At 35.6% G+C, this 19,736-nt stretch overlaps 1 protein-coding gene across 1 annotated transcript in view; it reads left to right on the plus strand.

The window, feature by feature from the left end:
* Positions 1 to 18,906, plus strand: part of LOC106050882 (receptor-type guanylate cyclase gcy-13-like) — a 35,062-nt gene extending 16,156 nt beyond the window's left edge. Inside the window, exons 10-25 of the mRNA XM_056027055.1 lie at positions 62 to 174; positions 1,191 to 1,269; positions 1,561 to 1,669; positions 2,502 to 2,684; positions 4,263 to 4,442; positions 6,595 to 6,754; positions 7,186 to 7,296; positions 8,450 to 8,782; positions 9,670 to 9,847; positions 11,056 to 11,178; positions 11,971 to 12,094; positions 13,122 to 13,190; positions 13,585 to 13,756; positions 15,989 to 16,087; positions 17,421 to 17,512; positions 18,279 to 18,906. Of these exons, the coding sequence (XP_055883030.1) occupies positions 62 to 174; positions 1,191 to 1,269; positions 1,561 to 1,669; positions 2,502 to 2,684; positions 4,263 to 4,442; positions 6,595 to 6,754; positions 7,186 to 7,296; positions 8,450 to 8,782; positions 9,670 to 9,847; positions 11,056 to 11,178; positions 11,971 to 12,094; positions 13,122 to 13,190; positions 13,585 to 13,756; positions 15,989 to 16,087; positions 17,421 to 17,512; positions 18,279 to 18,536 (2,383 nt within the window). The 3' untranslated portion in view covers positions 18,537 to 18,906. The remainder of the gene's footprint in view (positions 1 to 61; positions 175 to 1,190; positions 1,270 to 1,560; positions 1,670 to 2,501; positions 2,685 to 4,262; positions 4,443 to 6,594; positions 6,755 to 7,185; positions 7,297 to 8,449; positions 8,783 to 9,669; positions 9,848 to 11,055; positions 11,179 to 11,970; positions 12,095 to 13,121; positions 13,191 to 13,584; positions 13,757 to 15,988; positions 16,088 to 17,420; positions 17,513 to 18,278) is intronic.
* The last annotated feature ends 830 nt before the right edge of the window (positions 18,907 to 19,736 follow it).

Here is a 19,736-nt window from a genome sequence, read left to right on the forward strand (position 1 = left end):
GCTGTATTGAAATGCAGGTGTAAAGATAAACTGTGTTATTTCTTTTATTATTTTGATGAAGAAGCCGAGCTTTTGTGTATCTCAACAACACCATCATCTGGCCAGGAGGTAGCAACTCGACCCCAATAGGTAGACCCAGCTGTGGCTGGGACAACAGCTATTGTCAAGAAAGCTGTAAGTTCAACCCAACTGCAACATTATCTCGTCTGTTGATCAGTGGCGTAGCTAGGAAATTTGGGGATCCGGGGGCATGACCTCTTGAAGGGGCCTCTCCGTTCTGACATTTCGACATCACAACGTGAAATAATGGCGTAATATTTGATGTAAAAACAATTATCGGACAATTATTTTGGAGCCCGACTCAATTTGTGGCCCGGGGGGGGGGGGTTGCAATTTTCCAATTTGGACTCCAACCCTAGCTATGCCACTGCTGTTGATATAGCACTAGATATGCAATAATTAATCCTTGGATTGTTTTTCGTTTTGATGCTATCTGAATTTAAATGTAAATAGAGCCCAGTGACGTCAGTGGTTTATACCAATCCAGTTAAACGCATTGGTTTGTATCTTTAAGATCTTGGGAATCGTTACACCCACGCGTTCTAGGTTTATTTTTTTAATTTCTAGGTTTATTTTTTTAATGACGTCATTACTTTGATCTTGAGACCTGGGGATGGGTACATCCATTATCGTCCAGACGTTGTGGCATGGAATTTAAAAAGTGTTTTTATTTACCTCAATGTTATAATTTGGTGATGCTATCAAAGTGAAATATAATGTATTTATGGCGCCTGTATCTCAGTCTCTTCGCAGAATGGGTTAAATTAATCCATAGCTGAATTTTATGCGTATCTATCTATCTATCTATCTATCTATCTATCTATCTATCTATCTATCTATCTATCTATCTATCTATCTATCTATCTATCTATCTATCTATCTATCTATCTATCTGTATGTCTGTGTATGTATCTAATTGTATGTCGGTGTATCTATCTATCTATCTATCTATCTATCTATCTATCTATCTATCTATCAGTCAGTCAGTCAGTCAGTCAGTCTGTCTGTCTGTCTGTTCGTCTATCTATCTGTCAGTTTGTTCGCCTGTCTGTTCGGCTGTCTATCTGTTCGTCTGTCTGTCTGTTTATCAGTCTGTCTATATTTATTTACTGTTGTACTGTTCCTTTTAGCTCCCGTGGTACTCGCCAGTTTGTCCACTATTGGGGCAGTTCTGCTCGTGTCTATACTTTGTGGACTTATAATCTGGAGGTAAGTCATTCAACCTATGCAACCTTTTTTTTTTTCGTATTCTCACTCGCTTCTAACTGTTCTTTGTTAAGTCGTGTAATGCCACTACCTCTTGCTTCTGTGTTGTTTGCTGTAATTTAATATTCTTTCTTCTAACTACTCTGTACATCAGTATGCTATTTCTAAACTAATTTCTATACCAATTAAAACAAAAGTGACATGGTGTATTTATATGTACTGTTATTCACCATGCATTCTATTAATCAATCTGACATGTTTCCGATGTAAATGTTTTCATGACATCTGATACAGAGTAAGGTTGAACAGACTAGAGTCAAGCCTGAGCTGGGTCATTCATATTGATGATCTGAGATTGAAAGAGAAAGGATTGGCCCGGTCAACGACCTATTTAGACAATACGGTAACAATGTTGAGTTTATTGTAGCTTTGATCTCTTATGTTTTATGAAGAGTTTCTTTACAAAGTTTATATCAGCTCTGTCTGTCTGTCTGTCTGGTAAAAAGTTTGAACAAAGTTTTTCTCCCATTTCCAATTCTAATATCAAGTTAAAACTTTGCACACTAATTCCTTGACCAGAAAAGACATGAATAAAAAATAAAAAATAAAAAAATTTAGTTAATGAATTGTTTGATATTGAAATAAGGGGAATAAACGCTATTTAATTAGAGTTGTGGATGTATATATGGATTTAATCCTCTTATTGCAATTTAGACATTTTCTCCCACTTCCCATTCTTGGATCAAGTTGAAATTTTGCACAATTATTCATAGTCGATGACCTTACACGAATCGATTCAAAAATTGACCATTTAGTTAATCATTTGGTACTAACTAATTAATTTCCATTTATATAGCAAAAAGGGAGATAGACCCTGTAATTTTCAGATAAATGGCATTAATTAGCGGTTCTTTCCCTAAATAACCATTATTTTAAAAAAGGTATTCTTTGTTCTGTTGCTTGCGGTTCTTCCTTAGAAAAGCATTGTTTTTAAAAAGTATTAATTTTTCTGTTGCTAGTTTTTTTTTACTGTATTTCCACTACATTACTGCGCTACAGTTTAGGCATTTGGTATATTTACAAATGGAAAGCCACAAATAATTAAAAGGTCAAGAGTATTAATTGATTTTCAACAACTGAGAGAAAGTGTTCACTCAAATGAATAAAAAATGAAATTGATATTAAAAGAAATTGATAAATGAAGAAAGTTAATATAAAAAAAATGTTGTTTACAGAACTCTTCCAATATGTCGGGATCCTCCGGGTCTTTGGCCTCCATTTTCACCGAGTCTTCTTATGGCCAAGTGTTTGCTGAGCAGTATATCTACAAAAACGAAGAAGTGGCCTCTAAAAAGGTCATCTTGAAAGGCAAACAGTCATTCATCATAACCAAAGAAATATCTAAGGATGTCAATCATGTAAGATAATTCATTCATTTTCCAAAACTAGTTGGCTCAATATTTGTGCCTTGCAGGGCTTGGACTCCTACTTTCACTTTACAATAGTCCCCTGTGTCAAGCATTGCGGTTCATGGGCAGATAATTTTAAAGCTTTGGAAGCACAATGTCCAGACTTAGGATTGGTATAAGTCATGTGACTCTTATCTCACTGTGGAACATATCTTCCTTGATTGCCCCAGATACCAGGGTAATAAAGGGAAATATTTTGGAAAAAAATTAAAAACAGTGGGCGTATCCGGGAGGTGGGTATGACTACGGAGATAAGGCAGGGAATTGTAAATATATATTTACAACAGATTTTTATTAAATTATATCATTTTCTTTTACTATTTTTACTATTCGAACTATAAATGGACCTTATCGTAACTTAGCTGTATAACATGTAGATCTGGAGCTATAAAAGGGAAGTAACACTTCAGGGTTTATGGGCACAACATGGCCCAAGAAAAAAACTCAAAATATCAAATATAAAGCTTATCTTTTGCTATATCAGATTTAATGTTTCAATGTTGTAATGTCAGATTTTGAGGTGTATATGATGGACCCACCACAACGTCCGACTGTCTTTATTATTCCCCATAGTGGTACGCACTAATGGGCATTGGCTTGGCTCGCGGACGTTCTAAAAAATCCCGCAGTAAATAGTAGTTGCATAGAACTCTACCTCGGTGTTCTCGACATAGAAAAAAAATGTTTAAAAGTGGTTTAGGTAAAAGATAGATCCTACGCAATCTTTAACAACAGGAAACTTTTGTTTTTAATTGATTAGATGTCCGGATATTTGAAACCATCGACTCATTTAAATATAGTATTATATATATATATATATATATATATATATATATATATATATATATATATATATAAAGTAATGTAAAGTTTTCCTATCATTACCTACAATCTATAGGGCAGATGATGTTTCTGAGGAACAGTGTTAACGAAGGTGTCACGTGGCCAGCACAATGACCAATCGGCTTTACGTTTTCTTATCTGTCACCAGGAAACAAAAGGGCTGATGATGTACATGCCATCTGTTTCTGTGGCCCACTGTTAACGAGGTTGTCATGTGGCTAGCACGATGACCAACCGCTTTTACTTTTTCCCTATCACCAGATACCCATTTGAGCTGGGGTGGACTCAGAAGCGCTCTGAAGATTCCGAAATTAAAAATTCCAGTCTCCACCAGGACTCGAACTCTGGACCCCCTTTTTCAGAAACCAAGCGCTTTACCACTCAGCCACCGCACCTCCCAGTATTATATATAGTCCATCGCATTTGTATTTAAGCTATTTCTTTTACCTTTATGGAAAACAGTTTGACTTCTTGTGTTGCTCATTGGGAGATCTATTGTTTACTATCTGAATATTTGTGATAAACGCTGTCACGTACTTACATAATTCCAGCTCAACCTGGTTTTAGATACATCTTGTAACAATGGACATCCCTAAATGTTAATATCAATGTGTAGACAACCTTTAGGCTCGACATGTTGTATGTAAGAGGCTAATAAAAAAACACCATAGTATTTTTTGTCAGGTGATTGAATTGACTCACGCCAACATTTGCAAGTTTTACGGTATCTGTGTCGACGCAGGAAGTGAGATGTCCATATGGGAATATTGCAGGAAAGGAAGTCTTCAAGATGTCATCCATAACGACAAGAAATATCTGGACGACATGCCGTTCAAAATCTCATTCATGAATGATATCTGCAAGGTAGGACTCAATCTTTCAAGATTTTTGGGTTCTGTAGGATTGAGGCATTATTTAGGTCATGAATTAACTTGTAAGTTTCCCGAGTTGCCTCATAGCTGAATATTATAATACTCTACCACGAACCTCCTAGTTAAATAGTAGTTGGACTCTTTCAGTCGTAGAACGACTATGGTTTGAATATTATAATACTCTACCACAAACCTCCTAGTTAAATAGTAGTTGGACTCTTTCAGTCGTAGAACGACTATGGTTTGAATATTATAATACTCTACCACATACCTCCTATTTATATAGTAGTTGGACTCTTTCAGTCGTAGAACGACTATGGTTTGAATATTATAATACTCTACCACAAACCTCCTAGTTGAATAGTAGTTGGACTCCTTCAGTCGTAGAACGACTATGGTTTGAATATTATAATACTCTACCACAAACCTCCTAGTTGAATAGTAGTTGGACTCCTTCAGTCGTAGAACGACTATGGTTTGAATATTATAATACTCTACCACAAACCTCCTAGTTGAATAGTAGTTGGACTCCTTCAGTCGTAGAACGACTATGGTTTGAATATTATAATACTCTACCACAAACCTCCTAGTTGAATAGTAGTTGGACTCCTTCAGTCGTAGAACGACTATGGTTTGAATATTATAATACTCTACCACAAACCTCCTAGTTGAATAGTAGTTGGACTCCTTCAGTCGTAGAACGACTATGATTTGAATATTATAATACACTACCACAAACCTCCTAGTTAAATAGTAGTTGGACTCCTTCAGTCGTAGAACGACTATGATTTGAATATTATAATACACTACCACAAACCTCCTAGTTAAATAGTAGTTGGACTCCTTCAGTCGTAGAACGACTATGATTTGAATATTATAATACTCTACCACAAACCTCCTAGTTAAATAGTAGTTGGACTCCTTCAGTCGTAGAACGACTATGATTCATCTCGAACATGTTTTTCATGTGACTCTGGAGCCCTATTTTGGAGATACACACCCTGTCCACATATATTGCAGGTTAAGGTGCCTTTCGCTTTGGTAGTTGATGAGCCAGCCATTTTTCCGTTTGACAACTTTTCTTTCAGAGCTGATGCCCATGTTTTTTTTTTCACTGTTCATAGCTTTCTTCGTCACCATCTCTCCACGTAGTACGGTCTAGGGCAGGGGTTCTCAACCTGTGGGTCGCGACCCCTTGCAGGGTCGATTGACGATTTGTCAGGGGTCGCCTAAGACCATTGAAAATATGGATTGTATTTTGTCTATTCTTCTATAGCTGTGGGGGCGGGGGGAGGGGGGTCGCAGCAGAGTGGGGGGGGGTTGTAAATAGGAGTCGCCGAGCTTAAAAGGTTGAGAACCGCTAGTCTAGGGCCATGTCTTCCCAATGGTCAGTATCACTGTTCACTGTTTTGATTACATCTACGTGACGGAAGCGGGGGCGACCAGTTTTTCTTGTGCCAGTCGCGAGTTGCCGTAGAGAATGATACTAACCTTCTATGGAGGCGAACAGGGTTTGAGCCCCGGGGCCAAAGAGAACCCTATGAAGCGCCACCACAAGATAGTTATTCCTAGTGACAACAATAAAAGGGGGATGGGATTTTGGTCTAAATAAAGTTTCTAAAAAAAATCTAAATTTGTGATATTTTTATCCAATGAAAACATTTCTGTAGCGTAACTTTCTATTATTTCAAAGAAAAGAAACGCTAATCTTTCAAACCTTTTGATCTAAGGGGCAGATGATGAATAGGTCATGTTATCTGTTTCTGTGGCCCGCGGATTACGAGGGTGTCATGTGGTCAGCACAACGACCAACTGCATTTTCTCTAGCTAATGTCAAGCACCCATTAGAGCTGGGTGGACTCAGAGGCGCCCTAAAAATCCCGAAAGTAAAAATTACAGTCTTCACCAGGATTCAAACCCAGAATCCCGGTTCGGATGCCAAACGCTTTACCGCTCAGCCACCGTGTCTCTACAGTCATTGAAGATATAGATGACTTAATTTCATAACATATTTTCACATTTTATAGAACTTTTATAAAACTTTGCTTTACTTTAGTCTATATGAGATACCATTTAGTGGCAAAAGTTCTAAACTATGGCACACAATGTTATTAAAAGTGTTTCTTTTGTAATGATTCGGACAGGGGTTGAGATATCTCCACCATTCTCATCTGGGTCGTCACGGACGGCTGAAGGCTTCCAATGTCTTGGTGGACAATAGGTGGACTTGTAAACTGACCCACGTGATGATCCCAAGTCTCGCTAGCGTGGAAGTAACTGATGGCGATTTTACTAATCACGAAGGTAAGGTCACGTTTGGAATCAAGCAAAGCGGGAAAAAATGCATTAACTCTTTCTCTCCTAATCGACGATACCATCGTTGATTTGACCCCATTAAATTGTTTAATTTTATAAACTTGACTTTGTGTTACATAGAAAGAGCTTGCATTCCCATTTACTTCTATACCAAATAAAACATTTTCTGATAACAATCAACTGTTATTGAAGCTTAATCATAACAGGGGATTGAAATAGTAATGAACCAAATGAAAAAGTCCTTCGAAACGTGGAAAAATAATAACGGAGAGAAAGAGTTAAATTATAATAATATATACATTTTACTAAAAGGAATGTCAATTAATGTTTAAGTTATTTATTAGAAACAAAAATTAGTTAATGAGAAATGCATAAATCTAAAATGTTTGTTGAATACATGTATTGGTCAATATAATTAGGTCATCTTTCAACGGCACCAGAAGTACTACGTAATCCAGATTTGGCGATTCCCGGGACCAAAGCTGCTGATGTTTATTCTTTTGGGATTATTTTATTGGAGATATTTACAGGTGATTTTTTCAAACTTTTACAGTGATAATACTTGTGTTTGGTTTACTTTGAAAAGACATCTTTAAGCTAGCCTCTATTTTCTTCTGGTTTGCTGAGGGTAAAAGTAGTTGGAACATAATGTTATCCCCTGATAGCTAATAAACATTTGTGTATAAGACAAATAAATATCATTGAAAGGTTGAACACACACTACATTTTATGTTTGTTTGTAAAATGTTTTACATGTTTCGGATGTTCCTTCAGAGTTGAAGATAGTTTACTTCCTAGTCCAAACCTCCCGCAGGACGACGGGGGATGGGAGCGGGCAGGATTTGCACCCTCGACCGTCGATAAATCCAAACGACAGTCCAGCGCGCAAACCGCACGACCAGGCAGCCATTAAATAATAATACATAATATATTTCAAATACATGTTTTACATGCTTCGGATGTTCCTTCAAAGCTGAAGATAATCTACTTCCTAGTTCAATCCTATCGCAGGACGACGGCGGATTGCAGCGGGCAGGGTATGAACCCGCGACCATCGAGACAACCGAACAACAGTCCAGTGCAACTAACTCACGCTCGGCCAGCCGGCCATTCATTAATGAATTCACTTGGTAGATTTAACACAAATTTGGAAACTTCCAGAATGAACAGACTTTGTTGGAATAATCTCGTCTACTCTTTATATCGGTTATAAAACAGAAATAATAATATTTAAAGAAGTTACTTTATGAAATTGATTACTTCCCTTTTATTAACCGATTCTTTTGTGTAGAAAATTTTAAAATTTCTAGAATCAAAGTGTTAAAAAAAAACGTTTTGTTTACTTTTCTGTGGCAAACTTGACCTACACCTACCTACCTTGACCTACCTAGAAGGGGGCTCGAGGTTCGACACCCGACTCGGGCAGAGTTGTGTTTACTGAGCGTCTAAAGTAGGCGCCTAAAGGCAGCATGGAAAACCAACTCCTAGATACCCCCTCCCCCCACTGGTCCACAAGTGAGAATTGGACCAAAGCGCTCTGAGCATGCTATAAGCATGAAAGTAGCGCTATATAAAAGCTATAAATATATACACACCACGTGACAGTCGGTAATGCATAAGGGCTACATGGTTGAAAAATGTTATGTCACATTACTGACTATGATCTTACCTTAACATCCACAGTCAGCGAGGTTCACGAATCCTTCAATGCTGCCTTCGCCCAGGAGCAAGCCGTGGAGAAGTACAAGACGATAGTAAAGAAGCGTCACAACCATCACTCTCAGCACAGCCATCACCCCATGGGGCACCACCACCACCACCATTCCAGCTTCCTCCACCACAGCCACCATGGCCACCACCACAGTCACCACAGCCACGGCAGCAGCGTGCACCACCACGGAGGACTGGGTGGCCACCACAAAAGGAGCAGTCAGTACATGTCGATTGGCTTTTTCGCCAGCCACAGCGAGGCAACAGACAGCAAGCTGAACATGGATGAGACCATCGACGCTAAAGGTATCTTCATTTATATTTACCACGCTGAAGTTTTAAGCATGTAAAGCAGCATCTGACCGAGTCAAGACACTCCCGATTTAAGGATAAATACTGCAAGGGAAACTAAAGAACCTTCCAAGCGAACGTCTGAGCTTCATGAAAATGTATACAATTTTAAAACCGCTTTTTTTTTTTTGGTTAGCCATACTTAGAAACATTCTCTGTTTTTTTTTCCTTGGTCACGCGCCATTATGCTAATATCCCGAGTTCACATCTTTAAAAAATAAGAGCAAAGTGTGTACGAAAGTTCAACTGACACCCAGGCTACTATATAGTTAGTGACTTAACACATGAGAACATGGCTATACAAAATTTTGTAGCAAATATTATACCCCTTGTTAATATATTGCATTATTTTTATGATAATTTTAAAAAAAAATCTAATTAAATAAATTCAAAGGGAGCATAAGCTAATCTAAACTTTACAATATAATATATATATATGTGTTATTTTCTCTAAGTCATAGTGTGCTACACATACGGAAGAAATGAACCCCCCAGCAACACCAGAAAAAAAAAAAAAATTAAAAATAAACAGAAGTATTTTTATCAATGTTATCCTACGTTGAATGTCTCATCAACCAAATATATTTTGCTGTTGTCATATTATTTTAGTTTCCTGAGTGAAGGAGCCTATTCAGATATCAACACCTATTTAGATTAAGTATTTTATTAAGATAAAAGTTATTCGCACTACCACTTTCCAGTGAAATCCCAAAGAAATCACAAGTCATCGTGTTTCCTTATTATTTTTGGTCCAAAGTGAAAAAAGAATATAAGATAATGAGATATATTATTGTCAAGTGAGATAATAAGTTTTCAAATCTAAGAGAACTCTTTTGTTTCAGAAATCATCGAGAGACTCAAAAAAGGCGGCAACTTCCCCTTCCGTCCACTAATTCCCGAGTACGTGGACCGGAAGACTAGGAATATGATCACGGCGTGCTGGCACGAGCTGGCGGATGTACGGCCTTCGATAGACCATATAGCATCCCTGGTCAGAAACATTAGCCAGCAATTTAGTGGGTAGGTCGTCTTCGCTTGGATACGTTGTGACGTCCCCCTGGCAGAATCAATTGACATAGTTTATCTTTGTTATTTGACAGAGACTCCTCGCTTAGATTGAAATGTCCCATGTTTTGTTACTTTTGGCTGAATAGAGTGTGTTCTATCTAGATCTATAAGTGGTGGAAGTGAGTTAAAAATGTCTAGCTTTACGTCGAAATGTAAATAATTCAAACACGTGAAGTTTTTAAATACATGTATTGCTTCATATGACTAAAATCCAAAGCTATTAGATTTATTCCCAAATCTAGACACAAAAATAATCTAAATCTTGAAATCTTACCTAACCTTTATCTATCTATCTATCTATCTATCTATCTATCTATCTATCTATCTATCTATCTATCTATCTATGTATCTATCTATCTATCTTTATATATAATTCTCCTCTTCCCTCAACAGTTTAAACGAGAAGTAAAGGAAAGATAACTCTCATATTTCTGCGGATAGTCACCCCACGGAAAAAAACAAAAAAAAAGGGGGGGGGAGAAAGAACACGTTTTCACAGGTCGCTACAGATGGCTGCGCGCTGGACTGTCAAACCCTGCCCCTCCCATCCCCCTTCGTCTTGCAGGAGGTTTGGACTAGGAAGTAAATTATCTTTAACTATGAAGAAACATCCGAAACATGTAAAACATTTTACAAACACTAAATAGCAGGGCCGGACTTAAGCATTGAGGGGCCCTATTCGAAACGGATTTCGCGGGGCCAAGTTTGGGTAGCGGATAATAAGTGATATTTAAGAGTTTGTATTAGAAAATAAATTCGTCTATGCATTTTATTCATTCTTTACTACGTACATAACTACTTTACGAGCCTTGCGTGTAGCAAAGTCATACAGTACATCATAATAATTCTGTTTCCTACATAGATCCCGCTCAATAGCAAGAATTACCAAATGTTTCAATCTATCTTTGAGAATTGTTGAACTCAAGTAATTCTTCATTAGTTTGAGGCGCGAGAAGCTTCTTTCACCTGATTACACAATTACGGCTAATGCATAATGCCGTTTTTATTAATAGCGCGTAGGATTGGCGTTTTCCATATTGAATGACACCCCAAAATGTCAATTTTTTTCTATATATTTCAATGAGTTAGGCGTGTGTCTTCTCTTGACATTAATGGCCCTCTATGTTTTAATCATAACGTTTCAAACTTGTTGCTTTCAGTAAAAACAAAAGTCTGATGGAGCAGATGCTGGACAAAGTGACCAGGGAAGCGGACATGCAGGCCCAGGAGCTACAAGAGGAGAAGAACAAATCAGACTTGTTGCTCTATCAAATGCTTCCAGCGTAAGTCGTCATTAGGACGTTCAGTTAGACCTTCATTACATATTCATTACATCTTCATTACATCTTCATTAGATAATTATTAACTATTCATTACATCTTCATGCATCTCTAATGCATCTCCATTTTTTTTTTATCTTCACTAGATCTTTATTAGACTTTCATTACATATTCATTACATCTTCGTTACATCTTCATTAGATCGTCATTACATCTTCATTAGATCTTCATTAGATCTTCATTATATCGTCATTACATCTTCATTAGATCTTTAATGCAGCTCCATTACATCTTCCTTAGATCTTCATTAGATCTTCATTAGATTGTTATTACATCTTTGTTACATCTTCATTAAATCGTCATTACATCTTCATTAAATCGTCATTACATCTTCATTAGATCTTTATTATATTTTCATAGATCTTCAATATATTTTCATAGATCTTCATTACATCTTCATTAGCTCGTCATTACATCTTCATTAGATTTTCATTAAATCTTCGTTTGAACTTTTATTTAGACCTTTATTAAATCATTTTTTCGATCTTTATGTTAACATTTCCCACTGCCTCACTTTACGACCTGTATTTAAACCTTCAATGCATCTTCAGTGAAACATTTATCTAGACATGGTAACTAGTTTTCATGATTAAGACACTAAATATACAATATGTGTTGCTTAGCTGATTTAGGGTAGTGATCAAAGCAGCCTACCCCTGTTTAACATTTAACAAAAAAATTGGCTGCACATTGATAGATGTGCTGTAAACTGCAGAACTTTGATTATCTCAACAGGACTGTGGCTGACTGTTTGAAAAGACAGATTGAAGTGAAGCCAGAGACATTTCAGTCTGCGACTGTCTACTTTAGCGACATACAGGGTTTCACTGAACTGTCCTCTGTCAGTGAACCTATCGAAGTGAGTTGTGGTCTAGAGCTCTGTCTGTCACATACAGCAATTCTATTTTAGTCTATCCGTTAACTCTTTCTCTCCTAATCGACGATACCAACGTTGATTTTGACCTCATTAAATTAAATTAATGTTAAATTTTTTTTAAACTTGGCTTTGAATTATATAAATGTATTTTATTGACCATTATATTCGCTCCTACTCCTTATTAATACTTTTATGAGGACGACGTTTTTGAATATTTACAAACAAATTGACAGTGGCGTATATGCGGCCCCCATTTCCCCCTAATTTTTTTAATGCGGCCCTCGAAAGTAAAAGGTTGCCCACCCATGCCTTAGTCTATTAAACCGTTTGAGGCACCATACAAGACTCTTTGGCCGTCTTTCTCCATCCTCTCTGTCTTTTGCTTTAGTTAGAATCTCTTTCAATGGCAGGTCCGTTTATTCTTTTATTTTATCCTTCCATCGCTTTGTCTGTCTGCCTCTTCTTCTTTTTCCTAGTACCGTTCCCTGAAGGAAGGTCTTTGCGAGCCCCAAAGATCTTGTAATATGGCCATAAATTTTAAGCTTGCGTTTTTTTTTAAGATAGTTAGCAGGCCATCATGGGGTCCAATCGCTGCAGTAACCCTGTCTCTAATCTCCTGGTTTGTGATGCGGTCTCTGAATGTCTAGGATTCTTCAATTGTTTACAAACAGGAAATGAAATTTAAAATTTTCACTTCATCGTGGACTAATTATAATGTCAATGCATACATTTCTTATTCCTTATGCTAGGAAAAATTCGTACTAGTGCTCCTTCTTTAGTGTCATTAGATAATGACATAGGTTGCCTGAATCAGCCAGGAAAACAAACGACTTAGAGAGTTTAAGTCATTGATAAGCATGCGTGTAGATTGTCTTATTATACATTAAAACTTTACCAATTGCTAAGATATTTTGACTAATTTTAATATAATAAATTCTGATTTGGATGCAACTATTCATAATTTCTTTAAAAAAACAACATGAGCATGAAATTAAATTTTATTTTTCAGATTGTGAATTTTCTGAATGATGTTTACTACAAATTTGACAATATTCTTGATAAATACAATGTTTATAAGGTATATTCTGTTAAAGTTCGTATTAGATACCTTACTACAATTCTGCGAATATGATTCGTTGCATATTATTTAAGTATAAAAGTATGCACACAGATTTACGGGGTGGTCGCTAGAAAAGCGGAAAATTTGTTAAACAGCTATTTTTTATACATAGAAAAAAAAAGACATGTTATTTTACACGCACAGATGCTTACAATCTCGAAGCTCTGTTAATAACACGACTTCGTCTGACACTAACATTTTCCGCTTTTTTTTAGCGACCACCCTCAGGCACCCTGTATATAAAAGTATTACATAATGCCTGATATAGATATTTGCACACGTTACTATTATAATTTCATGCTTGGAAAAACAAAATGCAAGAAATTTTTAGATTATTTTTGTGCATGTTTAGGTGGAGACTATAGGAGACGCCTATGTAGTATGCAGTGGCGTGCCAGTCCGAGTAGAGAAACATGCTACAGAGATAGGCAAGATGGCCCTTCATATACTGATGAGTTCCGCTGAGCTGAAGGTCCACCACAGACCAGCTCATACTTTTCACATGAGGATAGGTCTACATAGTGGTAAGTTTAGAAACAATTAGAAACATAGTGGTAAGTTTAGAAACAATTAGAAACATAGTGGTAAGTTTAGAAACATAGTGGTAAGTTTAGAAACAATTAGAAACATAGTGGTAAGTTTAGAAACAATTAGAAACATAGTGGTAAGTTTAGAAACATAGTGGTAAGTTTAGAAACAATTAGAAACATAGTGGTAAGTTTAGAAACAATTAGAAACATAGTGGTAAGTTTAGAAACATAGTGGTAAGTTTAGAAACAATTAGAAACATAGTGGTAAGTTTAGAAACAATTAGAAACATAGTGGTAAGTTAAGAAACAATTAGAAACATAGTGGTAAGTTTAGAAACAATTAGAAACATAGTGGTAAGTTTAGAAACATAGTGGTACGTTTAGAAACAATTAGAAACATAGTGGTAAGTTTAGAAACAATTAGAAACATAGTGGTAAGTTTAGAAACAAATAGAAACATAGTGGTAAGTTTAGAAACACTTAGAAACATAGTGGTAAGTTTAGAAACAATTAGAAACATAGTGGTAAGTTTAGAAACAATTAGAAACATAGTGGTAAGTTTAGAAACAATTAGAAACATAGTGGTAAGTTTAGAAAAATCTAGAAACATAGTGGTAAGTTTAGAAACAATTAGAAACATAGTGGTAAGTTTAGAAACAATTAGAAACATAGTGGTAAGTTTAGAAACAATTAGAAACATAGTGGTAAGTTTAGAAACATAGTGGTAAGTTTAGAAACATAGTGGTAAGTTTAGAAACAATTAGAAACATAGTGGTAAGTTTAGAAACATAGTGGTACGTTTAGAAACAATTAGAAACATAGTGGTAAGTTTAGAAACATAGTGGTAAGTTTAGAAACATAGTGGTACGTTTAGAAACACTTAGAAACATAGTGGTAAGTTTAGAAACAATTAGAAACATAGTGGTAAGTTTAGAAACAATTAGAAACATAGTGGTAAGTTTAGAAACAATTAGAAACTTAGTGGTAAGTTTAGAAACAATTAGAAACATAGTGGTAAGTTTAGAAACAATTAGAAACATAGTGGTAAGTTTAGAAACAATTAGAAACATAGTGGTAAGTTTAGAAACATAGTGGTACGTTTAGAAACACTTAGAAACATAGTGGTACGTTTAGAAACACTTAGAAACATAGTGGTACATTTAGAAACACTTAGAAACATAGTGGTACGTTTAGAAACACTTAGAAACATAGTGGTACGTTTAGAAACACTTAGAAACTTAGTGGTAAGTTTAGAAACACTTAGAAACATAGTGGTAAGTTTAGAAACAATTAGAAACATAGTGGTAAGTTTAGAAACAATTAGAAACATAGTGGTAAGTTTAGAAACATAGTGGTACGTTTAGAAACACTTAGAAACATAGTGGTACGTTTAGAAACACTTAGAAACATAGTGGTACATTTAGAAACACTTAGAAACATAGTGGTACGTTTAGAAACACTTAGAAACATAGTGGTACGTTTAGAAACACTTAGAAACATAGTGGTAAGTTTAGAAACAATTAGAAACATAGTGGTAAGTTTAGAAACATAGTGGTACGTTTAGAAACACTTAGAAACATAGTGGTACGTTTAGAAACACTTAGAAACATAGTGGTACATTTAGAAACACTTAGAAACATAGTGGTACGTTTAGAAACACTTAGAAACATAGTGGTACGTTTAGAAACACTTAGAAACATAGTGGTAAGTTTAGAAACAATTAGAAACATAGTGGTAAATTTAGAAACATAGTGGTAAGTTTAGAAACATAGTGGTACGTTTAGAAACACTTAGAAACATAGTGGTAAGTTTAGAAACATAGTGGTAAGATTAGAAACATAGTGGTAAGATTAGAAACATTTAGAATCATAGTGGTAGGTTTAGAAACAATTAGAAACATAGTGGTAAGTTTAGAAACATAGTGGTAAGATTAGAAACATTTAGAATCATAGTGGTAGGTTTAGAAACATTTAGAAACATAGTGGTAAGTTTAGAAACACTTAGAAAAAACATAGTGGTAAGTTTAGAAAAATCTAGAAACATAGCGGTAAGCTTAGAAACATTTAGAAACATAGCGGTAAGTTTTGTGTCTTTCGGTAAATTTACTATGTAATAGCATTTCACTTACGGTAATTAAGAAACAAGCAAAATTAATAATAAAACCAAAGGCTTATCTAAGGGAAAGAACTCTGCATTTACAACTAAATCTTTCAATAATTATTGCAGGCCCTGTGGCTGCGGGGGTGGTAGGCCGGACGATGCCCAGATATTGCCTGTTCGGTGACACAGTCAACACAGCTAGTAGGATGGAGTCTACTGGTGTCCGTAAGTGGAATAGTCTATCTTACTCATCATCTGTCTCTTGACTTTTTTTTTTTGGAGTCAGCAGCTCTTCTCACAAGGGCAACAAGAGAGAATCTGATTCTTTTCCGTTACGTGACCTCAAATCAGTGAACATCAATACTGACAATTGGGAAAACATAGCTCTAGACCGCACCAGATGGAGAGAGACAGTGACCAAGAAAGCTATGGACAGTGAAAGTACATGGGGTCTCAGCTCAGGAATAAAAACGTACAATCCGAAAAACTCTACCACCGAAGCAAAAGCCACCTTAACCTGCGCTATCTGTGGACGGGAGTGTCTCTCCAAAATGGGGCTCCACAGCCACATGAGGAAGTGTGCTCTGAGATGAACCATAGGTGTTTCTACGACTGAAGGATGACAATGATCATTTGGCTTTGCTTTTGGATGACTCTTTCTTCGTGTCGTCTGCACTGTAACCTTGTTGGATGATTTCTGGCTTCGTTGTTTTGATTTTGAAACTAAATACAGTTATTAAAGAGGGTGTAGAAATGTATTAAAAACTATTTTAGGATAAGCCACGCAAAACGGGGGAAAAAAAGGGAGATCAATCTTTCGCACTAATTATCTTCTCTTTTGGCGGCAAAGTTAACAGGATAAGAAAGTTTTTACACAACTAATTTTGTAAGATTTCGATTCTCCATTCCTCTTTTATCTACCAGTATGTTGTGGGCTATGTGTTGGGGTGTAGCTCCAGCTAATCTGAAATCCCTTTGGAGGCGTATGTAACAGCTACACACACATGTTGAAATTAAAGTTTCAAATCATTATTTACCACAAAATAAACTCAATTTTTATGCATATTTATAGAGTTTTTCTAATCACATTATTCATTAGAAACACGAATGTACACAATTTAAACACATGTAATGGGCTCTCAAAATAGCAGAATGAGCTGCAATGTCATTGCCCAAGACTATCCAATGTTATAGACAGAAAAGAATGGTCAAACACGGTCACCAGATCATATGTAGTGCCCCAACGGTTCAACAGACTACGGGTTAGGTAAATGTGAAGAATAAAGAAAACTGGTCTGTCATAACTTCTTTTTATCACATAACTTTTTTTTTTCTTTAAAAGCTGGTAATCTATATGTATACATAGACTAAGTAAGACAGTGCGTCGATATTTTTAAAAGCTGGTAATCTATATGTATACATTGGCTAAGTAAGACAGCGAGTCGATATTTTTAAAAGCTGGTAATCTATATATATATAGACTAAGTAGGACAGTGAGTCGATATTTGTTTCTTATTGCCATCTTTGTTCCTTATTGCCATCTTTGTTTCTGTCCCAGCTGGTAAAATACAAATTAGTGAGCAGTGCAAAAGTCTCCTGGACGCAGACGGAGGTTTTTATTATGAACCAAGAACACCATTCCATGTGAAGGTAATTCCTACTTCATAGCTGTTGAGTAATACCTGCTGTTCTATAGCTGTGAAACAATGCCTCTGCTGCTACTTAGCTGTTTAGTAATTTTTGCTGTTCTGTAGCTGTTGAATAATGTCTACTGTTCTGTAGCAGTTGAATAATGTCTACTGTTCTGTAGCTGTTGAATAATGTCTACTATTCTGCAGCTGTCTAGTAATGTCTGCTGTTCTGTAGCTGTTGAATAATGTCTACTGTTCTGTAGCTGTTGTATAATGTCTACTGTTCTGCAGCTGTCTAGTAATGTCTGCTGTTCTGCAGCTGTTGTATAATGCCAACTGTTCTGTAGCTGTTGAATAATGTCTATTGTTTTGTAGCTGTGAAGTAATATCTACTGTTCTGTAGCTGTTGAATAATGTCTATTGTTTTGTAGCTGTGGAGTAATGTCTGCTGTTCTGCATCTGTGAAGTAATGTCTACTGTTCTGTAGCTGTGGAGTAATGTCTATTGTTCTGTAGCTGTGAAGTAATGTCTGCTGTTCTGCAGCTGTGGAGTAATGTCTGCTGTTCTGTAGCTGTTGAGTAATATCAACTGTTCTGTAGCTGTTGAATAATGTCTGCTGTTCTGCAGCTGTGGAGTAATGTCTGCTGTTCTGTAACTATTATGTAACATCTTCTGCTTTATTGACCTTTGTTGCTTTAAATGAAGCACTTCTTTTTTTGTGTAAGTCTATAATAGCTATAGTCTGCTATATATAGTTTAATCGATTTATTTTTTGTCCTTACCAGGGTAAAGGGGTGCTGCAGACTTATTTCTTAAAAGGCAAAGAGGGCTTTACTCCTGATGACAACGGTTACCAAGACAACCGCAGCAACGAAAAAGCACAAGCCCAAAATGAAGAAAAGATAGTGAAGAACGGGTTGAGTGAACAAACTTTCGAGGTCGAGACATCGCCGTCGAGGGTCAACAAAGAGTCCGAGTCGACGAAAATATCCATCATTAGTTCTAACATGGACGATGGTATGCCTGGCATTCACATCGCGTGATCACGTCTGCTGTCTTTTCACGTCTGCCGGCTAACTTAAATTGATACATATGTGTAATGCTTAAAAGTGATAAAAGATTTAAACAGTTTTTTTTTTTTGGTTGGATGTGAAATCATATTTGTGGATAAGATCATTTTATTGGTCCAATCCAATGGGAATTCAGTTTGACTACAATTGACCCCCTCATTTCTTAGAAATTCAAAGACATTTATTATTATAACACACGGAAGTTCATAGGAAAAGGTAGAACTCTAAACAAAAACAACTTTGTTTTCCGATCTTTAAATTACACAAGAAATATATCTCTGACTTATAAAACTCTATAAAAGTTTGTACATATTTTTTTAGTATCTAAATATCTCTGACTTATAAAACTCTATAAAAGTTTGTACATATTTTTTTAGTATCTAAATATCTCTGACTAATAAAACTCTAAAGTATGTACATATTTTTAGTATCTAAATATCTCTGACTTATAAAATTATAAAGTTTGTACATATTTTTTTAGTATCTAAATATCTCTGACTAATAAAACTCTAAAGTATGTACATATTTTTAGTATCTAAATATCTCTGACTTATAAAATTATAAAGTTTGTACATAGTTTTTTTAGTATCTAAATATCTCTGACTTTAAAAACTCTAAAATTTGTACACATTCTTTTAGTATCTAAATATCTCCAACTTTAACAACTCTAAAGTTTGTACATATTTTTTTAGTATCTAAATATCTCTGACTTATAAAACTCTAAAGTTTGTACATATGTTTTTAGTATCTAAATATCTCTGACTTATAAAACTCTAAAGTTTGTACATATTTTTTTTGGTATCTAAATATCTCTGATTTATAAAACTCTAGAGTCTCTACATATTTTTGTAGTATCTAAATATCTGACTCATATAACTCTAAATTTTGTACATATTTTTGTAGTATCTAAATATCAAATCTTGATTGTTCCTATATTACATATCATTTTATTATTTTCAGTGCAATACTGACCTATATAACAAATGTATTATTATAGCATGTTGTCTTTGACCTATGTAAGGAATCAGGATGTAACAATGAGAACTAAAATGTTCACTTTTAAACATTTTCTTAACTTTCAAATCATCAAGGGAAATAATTCATTTCATTTTCGTTACTATCATTCGCTAAGTTTTGGAGAGTTTTGGTAGCTCTAGTACGGAAAAGCTGTTA

The sequence above is a fragment of the Biomphalaria glabrata genome, chromosome 4 (assembly GCF_947242115.1).
Source record: "Biomphalaria glabrata chromosome 4, xgBioGlab47.1, whole genome shotgun sequence".
Taxonomy (NCBI): Eukaryota; Metazoa; Mollusca; class Gastropoda; family Planorbidae; genus Biomphalaria; species Biomphalaria glabrata.